The sequence below is a fragment of the Hyla sarda genome (genome assembly GCF_029499605.1).
Source record: "Hyla sarda isolate aHylSar1 chromosome 2 unlocalized genomic scaffold, aHylSar1.hap1 SUPER_2_unloc_14, whole genome shotgun sequence".
Classification (NCBI taxonomy): Eukaryota; Metazoa; Chordata; class Amphibia; order Anura; family Hylidae; genus Hyla; species Hyla sarda.
In genome coordinates, this window is record NW_026607601.1 from 361,956 (window position 1) to 379,920 (window position 17,965).

The window sequence follows — 17,965 nt, forward strand, 5'->3', positions numbered from 1 at the left end:
TATTTTTCAAGCAAGCACTTTGTTCTAATTCGTCCACTCTCTGGCGTGCTCCTTGTATAAGGGGTTTGGGATACCCTTTTTGTTTAAAACGATCCTCCAGGTTCTCTAGTTGTTGTAGGTATTTTTGTGTGGAAGAACAATTCCTTCGGATTCTTTTCATTTGACCGAATGGAATGTTCTTCTTCCATTATTTAAGATGGCAACTGTTAAAGTCGAGGTATCTGTTTGCATTCACCTCCTTAAAATAGTTGGCAGTATGCGAACAGCCATCCTGAATATAGATATTTAAATCCAGGAACTCACATTTTTTGGGGGACTGATGCAGCGCTGCCTTTGGCAATTTCTGGCTCTGCTATAGCGCTTTTTTTGAGGGGGCGTGTCGGCTGCCCCTTCATCTGGCGGTCAACCTGCGCCGCCGGGACGCAGCGCCGCCGGGACCGCCTGGAGGACGTCGCTCGCAACGGGACCACTCGGGACACCGCATGGTCGGGTAAGTGATGCCGGGGGATGGGTAAGGGACACTTAGCAGAGCGGTGTGTGTCCCGATCCCCGTGATCGGGACTTACACACCGCGCTGCTAAATATTCTGATAGCGAAACGCTGCTATTAGCTAGTCAGAGTTGACCAGCTGATAGCAGCGATCGCTGGGGGGGGGGGGGGTGGGGGATGAAACCCCCCGTGGTCGCATGGTAAGATGGCTGGCTATCAGTGATAGCCACCATCTTACCGGGCGCTGCGGGATGCCGCGAGTAGCGGCAAAAATGTTCATGACGTACCTGTATGTCATGGGTCGGGAACACCTTGCCACCCATGACGTACAGGTATGTCATAGGTCGGGAAGGGGTTAATGGTATAGAGAACTGTGTCTAGTGCATTAACTCTGATTTTTTGCCCATTGAAACCAGTAGGCCCATTGTGGTCTATGGGGAAAGCTGCTGAGTTGCCCATAGCAACCAATCAGATCGCTTCTTTCATTTTTGAAAAAGTCTCTGAAAAATGAAGGAAGTAATCTGATTGGTTGCTATGGGCAACTCAGAAACTTTTCCAGGAAAATATGCTGAGTTGCCCATAGCAACCAATCAGATCGCTTCTTTCATTTTGCAAAGGCATTGTGAAAAATGAAAGAAGCAATCTGGTTGCTATGGGCAACTGCACAACTCTTCCTCTACACTGGTCTTAATGAATCTCCCCCATAGAGGGAGATTTATCAAAACCTGCCCAGAGGAAAAGTTTCTGAGTTGCCCATAGCAACCAATCAGATCGCTTCTTTCATTTTTGAAAAAGCCTCTGAAAAATGAAGGATATTTTTGAGATTTTGGAAGCTGGGATACTCACTACACCCATGCATATCTAGATAATTAAGTATGGGGGGAACTTAAATTTATTTTTTAAATCACATGGAGTTTTGACTTTACTTCATTATGGTCGAATAAAGCACTTAAAGAGTTCCTTAAAATTAAAGATTCACTCTTTTGGATGAAAAGGGGCTTATTTATGTAAATCAATTATACGCTTTAGGTCAAATAAAGTCGTTTGAAGAGATAGCCCATAAGTGTGTGGGGGGAAGACAATCACAAACATTGTTTTTTACAAATAAGTAACACAGATCATAAAGCAATAAAAGGAGAGATTGGAGATTTCAGGGATTCTATATATAAGAAAAGTTTAATTAGACTATTTCCTTATGCAAAGTTGCTGTCTGGGCATGCTGGGAGTTGTGGTTCTGCAGCGGTTGGGGGTTCACAGCTTGAAGACCACTGCTATAGAGGGTGCAAATGTATCTGAGCCCTGGAACTCAAATAATGTGAAATATGAGATGATCAAAATGGAGCCCCTGCACTAATTACTTGGGTTCTGAGGTCTGTAAGGTCCATAGTAAAAACATCAGGTTCTGTCTATAGCAGATACTAAATCATGGCAGCTCAAAGAAACAAGCAGTCATTCTGACATGTCACATGTGATGTCATAGACAGCTGGAGGCCTGACATCCCACTGACAGCCGCCCGAGCCTTCAGTCTGTTCCAGTGCGATTAGTGAGAATAGTGAGATTAGCGTCTTCTTTTTCTACTTGTCTGAAATGGAGCTAAAAGGACTGGGGTTCGTCCCCCTCCTGTTGGCGTTTTGGTGTGCGGCCTGGCTTGCCACCAGCTACATCATGACGGTCATCCTCGGCCATGCAGCCTCGCCACTGATGAGCATCAGGTAAGATAAACAAGCAAATGATTCTTATTTCATGGGTTGGGAGTGAGGAAATATCCATAATAACATTGGTTTCTTTTCCTTCACAGTGACGTGGGAAATGTCTTTCCCGAAAGCATATTATTCAGAATTGGATTTATAGGGTCGTCCATTGGCACTTTGGTACTAACCTTTCTTATTTATAAGTATATGGTTATGCATACTGAAGAGTTCAGGGGTCATCAGGTCCTGATCCAGAGGATCCTGCTGGCCATTGTGTGGGCCTCCTGTTTTTCCACAGCTGTTATGCATGTATTGTCCCCCGAAGAATATCCCAGGATACACTTTGTCAGCACGATAATTTCCATTACATGTGAAGCCTTATACTACCTTGGGCAGTCCATCCAGATGTATAAATTACCAGGAGCAAAAAAAGTCATCCACCATAGTAGATGCACCTGCTGTGGCCTGACTTTTGTCTGTGTAGTTTTCTATTTTGGATATGAAACATTAAAGGAATTATTCCATAATGATGAAGACTGGGACGAGATCCGTGAAATCCCCATCATAATCATCGAGTGGGTGATGCTTCTACTGATCCTGATAAACATCGTGACCTATTATTCCACCATGCAGAGGTTATTGTTGACCGTCTCCAGAAACAGCTGCACACTCTCTCTTAGAGTAAAAATTGATGACTTCGGGGTGTAGACCACCACGGGGGCCATCAAGTGGACTTCTGGGAGAGATACTGCACAGGACACGGAAAACATCTAAAGAAGAATAACTGGGGGACTACATATGGTGCCAGTAATCATGACACAATAATATGAGCTGGTGATATTACCTATACAAAAAAAAAATAAAAAAAAATTATAAAAAAATATTGGTGTGTGAAGTGTAATACCTAGTTAGAAAAACAGAATCAAATTCATCATTATAACCCCCCTCTGCATTACCCTGTTTATTATTTTTCAAGCAAGCACTTTGTTCTAATTCGTCCACTCTCTGGCGTGCTCCTTGTATAAGGGGTTTGGGATACCCTTTTTGTTTAAAACGATCCTCCAGGTTCTCTAGTTGTTGTAGGTATTTTTGTGTGGAAGAACAATTCCTTCGGATTCTTTTCATTTGACCGAATGGAATGTTCTTCTTCCATTATTTAAGATGGCAACTGTTAAAGTCGAGGTATCTGTTTGCATTCACCTCCTTAAAATAGTTGGCAGTATGCGAACAGCCATCCTGAATATAGATATTTAAATCCAGGAACTCACATTTTTTGGGGGACTGATGCAGCGCTGCCTTTGGCAATTTCTGGCTCTGCTATAGCGCTTTTTTTGAGGGGGCGTGTCGGCTGCCCCTTCATCTGGCGGTCAACCTGCGCCGCCGGGACGCAGCGCCGCCGGGACCGCCTGGAGGACGTCGCTCGCAACGGGACCACTCGGGACACCGCATGGTCGGGTAAGTGATGCCGGGGGATGGGTAAGGGACACTTAGCAGAGCGGTGTGTGTCCCGATCCCCGTGATCGGGACTTACACACCGCGCTGCTAAATATTCTGATAGCGAAACGCTGCTATTAGCTAGTCAGAGTTGACCAGCTGATAGCAGCGATCGCTGGGGGGGGGGGGGTGGGGGATGAAACCCCCCGTGGTCGCATGGTAAGATGGCTGGCTATCAGTGATAGCCACCATCTTACCGGGCGCTGCGGGATGCCGCGAGTAGCGGCAAAAATGTTCATGACGTACCTGTATGTCATGGGTCGGGAACACCTTGCCACCCATGACGTACAGGTATGTCATAGGTCGGGAAGGGGTTAATGGTATAGAGAACTGTGTCTAGTGCATTAACTCTGATTTTTTGCCCATTGAAACCAGTAGGCCCATTGTGGTCTATGGGGAAAGCTGCTGAGTTGCCCATAGCAACCAATCAGATCGCTTCTTTCATTTTTGAAAAAGTCTCTGAAAAATGAAGGAAGTAATCTGATTGGTTGCTATGGGCAACTCAGAAACTTTTCCAGGAAAATATGCTGAGTTGCCCATAGCAACCAATCAGATCGCTTCTTTCATTTTGCAAAGGCATTGTGAAAAATGAAAGAAGCAATCTGGTTGCTATGGGCAACTGCACAACTCTTCCTCTACACTGGTCTTAATGAATCTCCCCCATAGAGGGAGATTTATCAAAACCTGCCCAGAGGAAAAGTTTCTGAGTTGCCCATAGCAACCAATCAGATCGCTTCTTTCATTTTTGAAAAAGCCTCTGAAAAATGAAGGATATTTTTGAGATTTTGGAAGCTGGGATACTCACTACACCCATGCATATCTAGATAATTAAGTATGGGGGGAACTTAAATTTATTTTTTAAATCACATGGAGTTTTGACTTTACTTCATTATGGTCGAATAAAGCACTTAAAGAGTTCCTTAAAATTAAAGATTCACTCTTTTGGATGAAAAGGGGCTTATTTATGTAAATCAATTATACGCTTTAGGTCAAATAAAGTCGTTTGAAGAGATAGCCCATAAGTGTGTGGGGGGAAGACAATCACAAACATTGTTTTTTACAAATAAGTAACACAGATCATAAAGCAATAAAAGGAGAGATTGGAGATTTCAGGGATTCTATATATAAGAAAAGTTTAATTAGACTATTTCCTTATGCAAAGTTGCTGTCTGGGCATGCTGGGAGTTGTGGTTCTGCAGCGGTTGGGGGTTCACAGCTTGAAGACCACTGCTATAGAGGGTGCAAATGTATCTGAGCCCTGGAACTCAAATAATGTGAAATATGAGATGATCAAAATGGAGCCCCTGCACTAATTACTTGGGTTCTGAGGTCTGTAAGGTCCATAGTAAAAACATCAGGTTCTGTCTATAGCAGATACTAAATCATGGCAGCTCAAAGAAACAAGCAGTCATTCTGACATGTCACATGTGATGTCATAGACAGCTGGAGGCCTGACATCCCACTGACAGCCGCCCGAGCCTTCAGTCTGTTCCAGTGCGATTAGTGAGAATAGTGAGATTAGCGTCTTCTTTTTCTACTTGTCTGAAATGGAGCTAAAAGGACTGGGGTTCGTCCCCCTCCTGTTGGCGTTTTGGTGTGCGGCCTGGCTTGCCACCAGCTACATCATGACGGTCGTCCTCGGCCATGCAGCCTCGCCACTGATGAGCATCAGGTAAGATAAACAAGCAAATGATTCTTATTTCATGGGTTGGGAGTGAGGAAATATCCATAATAACATTGGTTTCTTTTCCTTCACAGTGACGTGGGAAATGTCTTTCCCGAAAGCATATTATTCAGAATTGGATTTATAGGGACGTCCATTGGCACTTTGGTACTAACCTTTCTTATTTATAAGTATATGGTTATGCATACTGAAGAGTTCAGGGGTCATCAGGTCCTGATCCAGAGGATCCTGCTGGCCATTGTGTGGGCCTCCTGTTTTTCCACAGCTGTTATGCATGTATTGTCCCCCGAAGAATATCCCAGGATACACTTTGTCAGCACGATAATTTCCATTACATGTGAAGCCTTATACTACCTTGGGCAGTCCATCCAGATGTATAAATTACCAGGAGCAAAAAAAGTCATCCACCATAGTAGGTGCACCTGCTGTGGCCTGACTTTTGTCTGTGTAGTTTTCTATTTTGGATATGAAACATTAAAGGAATTATTCCATAATGATGAAGACTGGGACGAGATCCGTGAAATCCCCATCATAATCATCGAGTGGGTGATGCTTCTACTGATCCTGATAAACATCGTGACCTATTATTCCACCATGCAGAGGTTATTGTTGACCGTCTCCAGAAACAGCTGCACACTCTCTCTTAGAGTAAAAATTGATGACTTCGGGGTGTAGACCACCACGGGGGCCATCAAGTGGACTTCTGGGAGAGATACTGCACAGGACACGGAAAACATCTAAAGAAGAATAACTGGGGGACTACATATGGTGCCAGTAATCATGACACAATAATATGAGCTGGTGATATTACCTATACAAAAAAAAAATAAAAAAAAATTATAAAAAAATATTGGTGTGTGAAGTGTAATACCTAGTTAGAAAAACAGAATCAAATTCATCATTATAACCCCCCTCTGCATTACCCTGTTTATTATTTTTCAAGCAAGCACTTTGTTCTAATTCGTCCACTCTCTGGCGTGCTCCTTGTATAAGGGGTTTGGGATACCCTTTTTGTTTAAAACGATCCTCCAGGTTCTCTAGTTGTTGTAGGTATTTTTGTGTGGAAGAACAATTCCTTCGGATTCTTTTCATTTGACCGAATGGAATGTTCTTCTTCCATTATTTAAGATGGCAACTGTTAAAGTCGAGGTATCTGTTTGCATTCACCTCCTTAAAATAGTTGGCAGTATGCGAACAGCCATCCTGAATATAGATATTTAAATCCAGGAACTCACATTTTTTGGGGGACTGATGCAGCGCTGCCTTTGGCAATTTCTGGCTCTGCTATAGCGCTTTTTTTGAGGGGGCGTGTCGGCTGCCCCTTCATCTGGCGGTCAACCTGCGCCGCCGGGACGCAGCGCCGCCGGGACCGCCTGGAGGACGTCGCTCGCAACGGGACCACTCGGGACACCGCATGGTCGGGTAAGTGATGCCGGGGGATGGGTAAGGGACACTTAGCAGAGCGGTGTGTGTCCCGATCCCCGTGATCGGGACTTACACACCGCGCTGCTAAATATTCTGATAGCGAAACGCTGCTATTAGCTAGTCAGAGTTGACCAGCTGATAGCAGCGATCGCTGGGGGGGGGGGGGGTGGGGGATGAAACCCCCCGTGGTCGCATGGTAAGATGGCTGGCTATCAGTGATAGCCACCATCTTACCGGGCGCTGCGGGATGCCGCGAGTAGCGGCAAAAATGTTCATGACGTACCTGTATGTCATGGGTCGGGAACACCTTGCCACCCATGACGTACAGGTATGTCATAGGTCGGGAAGGGGTTAATGGTATAGAGAACTGTGTCTAGTGCATTAACTCTGATTTTTTGCCCATTTAAACCAGTAGGCCCATTGTGGTCTATGGGGAAAGCTGCTGAGTTGCCCATAGCAACCAATCAGATCGCTTCTTTCATTTTTGAAAAAGTCTCTGAAAAATGAAGGAAGTAATCTGATTGGTTGCTATGGGCAACTCAGAAACTTTTCCAGGAAAATATGCTGAGTTGCCCATAGCAACCAATCAGATCGCTTCTTTCATTTTGCAAAGGCATTGTGAAAAATGAAAGAAGCAATCTGGTTGCTATGGGCAACTGCACAACTCTTCCTCTACACTGGTCTTAATGAATCTCCCCCATAGAGGGAGATTTATCAAAACCTGCCCAGAGGAAAAGTTTCTGAGTTGCCCATAGCAACCAATCAGATCGCTTCTTTCATTTTTGAAAAAGCCTCTGAAAAATGAAGGATATTTTTGAGATTTTGGAAGCTGGGATACTCACTACACCCATGCATATCTAGATAATTAAGTATGGGGGGAACTTAAATTTATTTTTTAAATCACATGGAGTTTTGACTTTACTTCATTATGGTCGAATAAAGCACTTAAAGAGTTCCTTAAAATTAAAGATTCACTCTTTTGGATGAAAAGGGGCTTATTTATGTAAATCAATTATACGCTTTAGGTCAAATAAAGTCGTTTGAAGAGATAGCCCATAAGTGTGTGGGGGGAAGACAATCACAAACATTGTTTTTTACAAATAAGTAACACAGATCATAAAGCAATAAAAGGAGAGATTGGAGATTTCAGGGATTCTATATATAAGAAAAGTTTAATTAGACTATTTCCTTATGCAAAGTTGCTGTCTGGGCATGCTGGGAGTTGTGGTTCTGCAGCGGTTGGGGGTTCACAGCTTGAAGACCACTGCTATAGAGGGTGCAAATGTATCTGAGCCCTGGAACTCAAATAATGTGAAATATGAGATGATCAAAATGGAGCCCCTGCACTAATTACTTGGGTTCTGAGGTCTGTAAGGTCCATAGTAAAAACATCAGGTTCTGTCTATAGCAGATACTAAATCATGGCAGCTCAAAGAAACAAGCAGTCATTCTGACATGTCACATGTGATGTCATAGACAGCTGGAGGCCTGACATCCCACTGACAGCCGCCCGAGCCTTCAGTCTGTTCCAGTGCGATTAGTGAGAATAGTGAGATTAGCGTCTTCTTTTTCTACTTGTCTGAAATGGAGCTAAAAGGACTGGGGTTCGTCCCCCTCCTGTTGGCGTTTTGGTGTGCGGCCTGGCTTGCCACCAGCTACATCATGACGGTCGTCCTCGGCCATGCAGCCTCGCCACTGATGAGCATCAGGTAAGATAAACAAGCAAATGATTCTTATTTCATGGGTTGGGAGTGAGGAAATATCCATAATAACATTGGTTTCTTTTCCTTCACAGTGACGTGGGAAATGTCTTTCCCGAAAGCATATTATTCAGAATTGGATTTATAGGGACGTCCATTGGCACTTTGGTACTAACCTTTCTTATTTATAAGTATATGGTTATGCATACTGAAGAGTTCAGGGGTCATCAGGTCCTGATCCAGAGGATCCTGCTGGCCATTGTGTGGGCCTCCTGTTTTTCCACAGCTGTTATGCATGTATTGTCCCCCGAAGAATATCCCAGGATACACTTTGTCAGCACGATAATTTCCATTACATGTGAAGCCTTATACTACCTTGGGCAGTCCATCCAGATGTATAAATTACCAGGAGCAAAAAAAGTCATCCACCATAGTAGGTGCACCTGCTGTGGCCTGACTTTTGTCTGTGTAGTTTTCTATTTTGGATATGAAACATTAAAGGAATTATTCCATAATGATGAAGACTGGGACGAGATCCGTGAAATCCCCATCATAATCATCGAGTGGGTGATGCTTCTACTGATCCTGATAAACATCGTGACCTATTATTCCACCATGCAGAGGTTATTGTTGACCGTCTCCAGAAACAGCTGCACACTCTCTCTTAGAGTAAAAATTGATGACTTCGGGGTGTAGACCACCACGGGGGCCATCAAGTGGACTTCTGGGAGAGATACTGCACAGGACACGGAAAACATCTAAAGAAGAATAACTGGGGGACTACATATGGTGCCAGTAATCATGACACAATAATATGAGCTGGTGATATTACCTATACAAAAAAAAAATAAAAAAAAATTATAAAAAAATATTGGTGTGTGAAGTGTAATACCTAGTTAGAAAAACAGAATCAAATTCATCATTATAACCCCCCTCTGCATTACCCTGTTTATTATTTTTCAAGCAAGCACTTTGTTCTAATTCGTCCACTCTCTGGCGTGCTCCTTGTATAAGGGGTTTGGGATACCCTTTTTGTTTAAAACGATCCTCCAGGTTCTCTAGTTGTTGTAGGTATTTTTGTGTGGAAGAACAATTCCTTCGGATTCTTTTCATTTGACCGAATGGAATGTTCTTCTTCCATTATTTAAGATGGCAACTGTTAAAGTCGAGGTATCTGTTTGCATTCACCTCCTTAAAATAGTTGGCAGTATGCGAACAGCCATCCTGAATATAGATATTTAAATCCAGGAACTCACATTTTTTGGGGGACTGATGCAGCGCTGCCTTTGGCAATTTCTGGCTCTGCTATAGCGCTTTTTTTGAGGGGGCGTGTCGGCTGCCCCTTCATCTGGCGGTCAACCTGCGCCGCCGGGACGCAGCGCCGCCGGGACCGCCTGGAGGACGTCGCTCGCAACGGGACCACTCGGGACACCGCATGGTCGGGTAAGTGATGCCGGGGGATGGGTAAGGGACACTTAGCAGAGCGGTGTGTGTCCCGATCCCCGTGATCGGGACTTACACACCGCGCTGCTAAATATTCTGATAGCGAAACGCTGCTATTAGCTAGTCAGAGTTGACCAGCTGATAGCAGCGATCGCTGGGGGGGGGGGGGGTGGGGGATGAAACCCCCCGTGGTCGCATGGTAAGATGGCTGGCTATCAGTGATAGCCACCATCTTACCGGGCGCTGCGGGATGCCGCGAGTAGCGGCAAAAATGTTCATGACGTACCTGTATGTCATGGGTCGGGAACACCTTGCCACCCATGACGTACAGGTATGTCATAGGTCGGGAAGGGGTTAATGGTATAGAGAACTGTGTCTAGTGCATTAACTCTGATTTTTTGCCCATTGAAACCAGTAGGCCCATTGTGGTCTATGGGGAAAGCTGCTGAGTTGCCCATAGCAACCAATCAGATCGCTTCTTTCATTTTTGAAAAAGTCTCTGAAAAATGAAGGAAGTAATCTGATTGGTTGCTATGGGCAACTCAGAAACTTTTCCAGGAAAATATGCTGAGTTGCCCATAGCAACCAATCAGATCGCTTCTTTCATTTTGCAAAGGCATTGTGAAAAATGAAAGAAGCAATCTGGTTGCTATGGGCAACTGCACAACTCTTCCTCTACACTGGTCTTAATGAATCTCCCCCATAGAGGGAGATTTATCAAAACCTGCCCAGAGGAAAAGTTTCTGAGTTGCCCATAGCAACCAATCAGATCGCTTCTTTCATTTTTGAAAAAGCCTCTGAAAAATGAAGGATATTTTTGAGATTTTGGAAGCTGGGATACTCACTACACCCATGCATATCTAGATAATTAAGTATGGGGGGAACTTAAATTTATTTTTTAAATCACATGGAGTTTTGACTTTACTTCATTATGGTCGAATAAAGCACTTAAAGAGTTCCTTAAAATTAAAGATTCACTCTTTTGGATGAAAAGGGGCTTATTTATGTAAATCAATTATACGCTTTAGGTCAAATAAAGTCGTTTGAAGAGATAGCCCATAAGTGTGTGGGGGGAAGACAATCACAAACATTGTTTTTTACAAATAAGTAACACAGATCATAAAGCAATAAAAGGAGAGATTGGAGATTTCAGGGATTCTATATATAAGAAAAGTTTAATTAGACTATTTCCTTATGCAAAGTTGCTGTCTGGGCATGCTGGGAGTTGTGGTTCTGCAGCGGTTGGGGGTTCACAGCTTGAAGACCACTGCTATAGAGGGTGCAAATGTATCTGAGCCCTGGAACTCAAATAATGTGAAATATGAGATGATCAAAATGGAGCCCCTGCACTAATTACTTGGGTTCTGAGGTCTGTAAGGTCCATAGTAAAAACATCAGGTTCTGTCTATAGCAGATACTAAATCATGGCAGCTCAAAGAAACAAGCAGTCATTCTGACATGTCACATGTGATGTCATAGACAGCTGGAGGCCTGACATCCCACTGACAGCCGCCCGAGCCTTCAGTCTGTTCCAGTGCGATTAGTGAGAATAGTGAGATTAGCGTCTTCTTTTTCTACTTGTCTGAAATGGAGCTAAAAGGACTGGGGTTCGTCCCCCTCCTGTTGGCGTTTTGGTGTGCGGCTGGCTTGCCACCAGCTACATCATGACGGTCGTCCTCGGCCATGCAGCCTCGCCACTGATGAGCATCAGGTAAGATAAACAAGCAAATGATTCTTATTTCATGGGTTGGGAGTGAGGAAATATCCATAATAACATTGGTTTCTTTTCCTTCACAGTGACGTGGGAAATGTCTTTCCCGAAAGCATATTATTCAGAATTGGATTTATAGGGACGTCCATTGGCACTTTGGTACTAACCTTTCTTATTTATAAGTATATGGTTATGCATACTGAAGAGTTCAGGGGTCATCAGGTCCTGATCCAGAGGATCCTGCTGGCCATTGTGTGGGCCTCCTGTTTTTCCACAGCTGTTATGCATGTATTGTCCCCCGAAGAATATCCCAGGATACACTTTGTCAGCACGATAATTTCCATTACATGTGAAGCCTTATACTACCTTGGGCAGTCCATCCAGATGTATAAATTACCAGGAGCAAAAAAAGTCATCCACCATAGTAGGTGCACCTGCTGTGGCCTGACTTTTGTCTGTGTAGTTTTCTATTTTGGATATGAAACATTAAAGGAATTATTCCATAATGATGAAGACTGGGACGAGATCCGTGAAATCCCCATCATAATCATCGAGTGGGTGATGCTTCTACTGATCCTGATAAACATCGTGACCTATTATTCCACCATGCAGAGGTTATTGTTGACCGTCTCCAGAAACAGCTGCACACTCTCTCTTAGAGTAAAAATTGATGACTTCGGGGTGTAGACCACCACGGGGGCCATCAAGTGGACTTCTGGGAGAGATACTGCACAGGACACGGAAAACATCTAAAGAAGAATAACTGGGGGACTACATATGGTGCCCAGTAATCATGACACAATAATATGAGCTGGTGATATTACCTATACAAAAAAAAAATAAAAAAAAATTATAAAAAAATATTGGTGTGTGAAGTGTAATACCTAGTTAGAAAAAACAGAATCAAATTCATCATTATAACCCCCCTCTGCATTACCCTGTTTATTATTTTTCAAGCAAGCACTTTGTTCTAATTCGTCCACTCTCTGGCGTGCTCCTTGTATAAGGGGTTTGGGATACCCTTTTTGTTTAAAACGATCCTCCAGGTTCTCTAGTTGTTGTAGGTATTTTTGTGTGGAAGAACAATTCCTTCGGATTCTTTTCATTTGACCGAATGGAATGTTCTTCTTCCATTATTTAAGATGGCAAACTGTTAAAGTCGAGGTATCTGTTTTGCATTCACCTCCTGTAAAATAGTTGGCAGTATGCGAACAGCCATCCTGAATATAGATATTTAAATCCAGGAACTCACATTTTTTGGGGGACTGATGCAGCGCTGCCTTTGGCAATTTCTGGCTCTGCTATAGCGCTTTTTTTGAGGGGGCGTGTCGGCTGCCCCTTCATCTGGCGGTCAACCTGCGCCGCCGGGACGCAGCGCCGCCGGGACCGCCTGGAGGACGTCGCTCGCAACGGGACCACTCGGGACACCGCATGGTCGGGTAAGTGATGCCGGGGGATGGGTAAGGGACACTTAGCAGAGCGGTGTGTGTCCCGATCCCCGTGATCGGGACTTACACACCGCGCTGCTAAATATTCTGATAGCGAAACGCTGCTATTAGCTAGTCAGAGTTGACCAGCTGATAGCAGCGATCGCTGGGGGGGGGGGGGGTGGGGGATGAAACCCCCCGTGGTCGCATGGTAAGATGGCTGGCTATCAGTGATAGCCACCATCTTACCGGGCGCTGCGGGATGCCGCGAGTAGCGGCAAAAATGTTCATGACGTACCTGTATGTCATGGGTCGGGAACACCTTGCCACCCATGACGTACAGGTATGTCATAGGTCGGGAAGGGGTTAATGGTATAGAGAACTGTGTCTAGTGCATTAACTCTGATTTTTTGCCCATTGAAACCAGTAGGCCCATTGTGGTCTATGGGGAAAGCTGCTGAGATTGCCCATAGCAACCAATCAGATCGCTTCTTTCATTTTTGAAAAAGTCTCTGAAAAATGAAGGAAGTAATCTGATTGGTTGCTATGGGCAACTCAGAAACTTTTCCAGGAAAATATGCTGAGTTGCCCATAGCAACCAATCAGATCGCTTCTTTCATTTTGCAAAGGCATTGTGAAAAATGAAAGAAGCAATCTGGTTGCTATGGGCAACTGCACAACTCTTCCTCTACACTGGTCTTAATGAATCTCCCCCATAGAGGGAGATTTATCAAAACCTGCCCAGAGGAAAAGTTTCTGAGTTGCCCATAGCAACCAATCAGATCGCTTCTTTCATTTTGAAAAAGCCTCTGAAAAATGAAGGATATTTTTGAGATTTTGGAAGCTGGGATACTCACTACACCCATGCATATCTAGATAATTAAGTATGGGGGGAACTTAAATTTATTTTTTAAATCACATGGAGTTTTGACTTTACTTCATTATGGTCGAATAAAAGCACTTAAAGAGTTCCTTAAAATTAAAGATTCACTCTTTTGGATGAAAAGGGGCTTATTTATGTAAATCAATTATACGCTTTAGGTCAAATAAAGTCGTTTGAAGAGATAGCCCATAAGTGTGTGGGGGGAAGACAATCACAAACATTGTTTTTTTACAAATAAGTAACACAGATCATAAAGCAATAAAAGGAGAGATTGGAGATTTCAGGGATTCTATATATAAGAAAAGTTTAATTAGACTATTTCCTTATGCAAAGTTGCTGTCTGGGCATGCTGGGAGTTGTGGTTCTGCAGCGGTTGGGGGGTTCACAGCTTGAAGACCACTGCTATAGAGGGTGCAAATGTATCTGAGCCCTGGAACTCAAATAATGTGAAATATGAGATGATCAAAATGGAGCCCCTGCACTAATTACTTGGGTTCTGAGGTCTGTAAGGTCCATAGTAAAAACATCAGGTTCTGTCTATAGCAGATACTAAATCATGGCAGCTCAAAGAAACAAGCAGTCATTCTGACATGTCACATGTGATGTCATAGACAGCTGGAGGCCTGACATCCCACTGACAGCCGCCCGAGCCTTCAGTCTGTTCCAGTGCGATTAGTGAGAATAGTGAGATTAGCGTCTTCTTTTTCTACTTGTCTGAAATGGAGCTAAAAGGACTGGGGTTCGTCCCCCTCCTGTTGGCGTTTTTGGTGTGCGGCCTGGCTTGCCACCAGCTACATCATGACGGTCGTCCTCGGCCATGCAGCCTCGCCACTGATGAGCATCAGTAAGATAAACAAGCAAATGATTCTTATTTCATGGGTTGGGAGTGAGGAAATATCCATAATAACATTGGTTTCTTTTCCTTCACAGTGACGTGGGAAATGTCTTTCCCGAAAGCATATTATTCAGAATTGGATTTATAGGGACGTCCATTGGCACTTTGGTACTAACCTTTTCTTATTTATAAGTATATGGTTATGCATACTGAAGAGTTCAGGGGTCATCAGGTCCTGATCCAGAGGATCCTGCTGGCCATTGTGTGGGCCTCCTGTTTTTCCACAGCTGTTATGCATGTATTGTCCCCCCGAAGAATATCCCAGGATACACTTTGTCAGCACGATAATTTCCATTACATGTGAAGCCTTATACTACCTTGGGCAGTCCATCCAGATGTATAAATTACCAGGAGCAAAAAAAGTCATCCACCATAGTAGATGCACCTGCTGTGGCCTGACTTTTGTCTGTGTAGTTTTCTATTTTGGATATGAAACATTAAAGGAATTATTCCATAATGATGAAGACTGGGACGAGATCCGTGAAATCCCCATCATAATCATCGAGTGGGTGATGCTTCTACTGATCCTGATAAACATCGTGACCTATTATTCCACCATGCAGAGGTTATTGTTGACCGTCTCCAGAAACAGCTGCACACTCTCTCTTAGAGTAAAAATTGATGACTTCGGTGTGTAGACCACCACGGGGGCCATCAAGTGGACTTCTGGGAGAGATACTGCACAGGACACGGGAAAACATCTAAAGAAGAATAACTGGGGGACTACATATGGTGCCAGTAATCATGACACAATAATATGAGCTGGTGATATTACCTATACAAAAAAAAAATAAAAAAAAATTATAAAAAAATATTGGTGTGTGAAGTGTAATACCTAGTTAGAAAAACAGAATCAAATTAATCATTATAACCCCCCTCTGCATTACCCTGTTTATTATTTTTTCAAGCAAGCACTTTGTTCTAATTCGTCCACTCTCTGGCGTGCTCCTTGTATAAGGGGTTTTGGGATACCCTTTTTGTTTAAAACGATCCTCCAGGTTCTCTAGTTGTTGTAGGTATTTTTGTGTGGAAGAACAATTCCTTCGGATTCTTTTCATTTGACCGAATGGAATGTTCTTCTTCCATTATTTAAGATGGCAACTGTTAAAGTCGAGGTATCTGTTTGCATTCACCTCCTTAAAATAGTTGGCAGTATGCGAACAGCCATCCTGAATATAGATATTTAAATCCAGGAACTCACATTTTTTTGGGGGACTGATGGCAATTTCTGGCTCTGCTATAGCGCTTTTTTTGAGGGGGCGTGTCGGCTGCCCCTTCATCTGGCGGTCAACCTGCGCCGCCGGGACGCAGCGCCGCCGGGACCGCCTGGAGGACGTCGCTCGCAACGGGACCACTCGGGACACCGCATGGTCGGGTAAGTGATGCCGGGGGATGGGTAAGGGACACTTAGCAGAGCGGTGTGTGTCCCGATCCCCGTGATCGGGACTTACACACCGCGCTGCTAAATATTCTGATAGCGAAACGCTGCTATTAGCTAGTCAGAGTTGACCAGCTGATAGCAGCGATCGCTGGGGGGGGGGGGGTGGGGGATGAAACCCCCCGTGGTCGCATGGTAAGATGGCTGGCTATCAGTGATAGCCACCATCTTACCGGGCGCTGCGGGATGCCGCGAGTAGCGGCAAAAATGTTCATGACGTACCTGTATGTCATGGGTCGGGAACACCTTGCCACCCATGACGTACAGGTATGTCATAGGTCGGGAAGGGGTTAATGGTATAGAGAACTGTGTCTAGTGCATTAACTCTGATTTTTTGCCCATTGAAACCAGTAGGCCCATTGTGGTCTATGGGGAAAGCTGCTGAGTTGCCCATAGCAACCAATCAGATCGCTTCTTTCATTTTTGAAAAAGTCTCTGAAAAATGAAGGAAGTAATCTGATTGGTTGCTATGGGCAACTCAGAAACTTTTCCAGGAAAATATGCTGAGTTGCCCATAGCAACCAATCAGATCGCTTCTTTCATTTTGCAAAGGCATTGTGAAAAATGAAAGAAGCAATCTGGTTGCTATGGGCAACTGCACAACTCTTCCTCTACACTGGTCTTAATGAATCTCCCCCATAGAGGGAGATTTATCAAAACCTGCCCAGAGGAAAAGTTTCTGAGTTGCCCATAGCAACCAATCAGATCGCTTCTTTCATTTTTGAAAAAGCCTCTGAAAAATGAAGGATATTTTTGAGATTTTGGAAGCTGGGATACTCACTACACCCATGCATATCTAGATAATTAAGTATGGGGGGAACTTAAATTTATTTTTTAAATCACATGGAGTTTTGACTTTACTTCATTATGGTCGAATAAAGCACTTAAAGAGTTCCTTAAAATTAAAGATTCACTCTTTTGGATGAAAAGGGGCTTATTTATGTAAATCAATTATACGCTTTAGGTCAAATAAAGTCGTTTGAAGAGATAGCCCATAAGTGTGTGGGGGGAAGACAATCACAAACATTGTTTTTTACAAATAAGTAACACAGATCATAAAGCAATAAAAGGAGAGATTGGAGATTTCAGGGATTCTATATATAAGAAAAGTTTAATTAGACTATTTCCTTATGCAAAGTTGCTGTCTGGGCATGCTGGGAGTTGTGGTTCTGCAGCGGTTGGGGGTTCACAGCTTGAAGACCACTGCTATAGAGGGTGCAAATGTATCTGAGCCCTGGAACTCAAATAATGTGAAATATGAGATGATCAAAATGGAGCCCCTGCACTAATTACTTGGGTTCTGAGGTCTGTAAGGTCCATAGTAAAAACATCAGGTTCTGTCTATAGCAGATACTAAATCATGGCAGCTCAAAGAAACAAGCAGTCATTCTGACATGTCACATGTGATGTCATAGACAGCTGGAGGCCTGACATCCCACTGACAGCCGCCCGAGCCTTCAGTCTGTTCCAGTGCGATTAGTGAGAATAGTGAGATTAGCGTCTTCTTTTTCTACTTGTCTGAAATGGAGCTAAAAGGACTGGGGTTCGTCCCCCTCCTGTTGGCGTTTTGGTGTGCGGCCTGGCTTGCCACCAGCTACATCATGACGGTCGTCCTCGGCCATGCAGCCTCGCCACTGATGAGCATCAGGTAAGATAAACAAGCAAATGATTCTTATTTCATGGG

At 43.9% G+C, this 17,965-nt stretch overlaps 1 protein-coding gene across 1 annotated transcript; it reads left to right on the forward strand.

Moving 5' to 3' along the window:
• The first annotated feature begins 1,917 nt into the window (after window positions 1–1,917).
• Window positions 1,918–3,050, forward strand: LOC130298349 (uncharacterized). The gene is made up of 2 exons (XM_056551277.1): window positions 1,918–2,202; window positions 2,289–3,050. The coding sequence occupies exons 1-2, from the start codon at window positions 2,078–2,080 to the stop codon at window positions 2,887–2,889; spliced, it is 726 nt and encodes a 241-aa protein (XP_056407252.1). The 5' UTR covers window positions 1,918–2,077; the 3' UTR covers window positions 2,890–3,050.
• Window positions 3,051–17,965: the final 14,915 nt, after the last annotated feature.

Bases quoted from the DNA above. Each gene is read 5' to 3' on its own strand.
- LOC130298349 (XM_056551277.1), top strand. From the start codon at position 2,078: ATGGAGCTAAAAGGACTGGGGTTCGTCCCCCTCCTGTTGGCGTTTTGG. The intron at 2,203-2,288 runs GTAAGATAAACA...TTTCCTTCACAG, and splicing joins TCGCCACTGATGAGCATCAG to TGACGTGGGAAATGTCTTTC.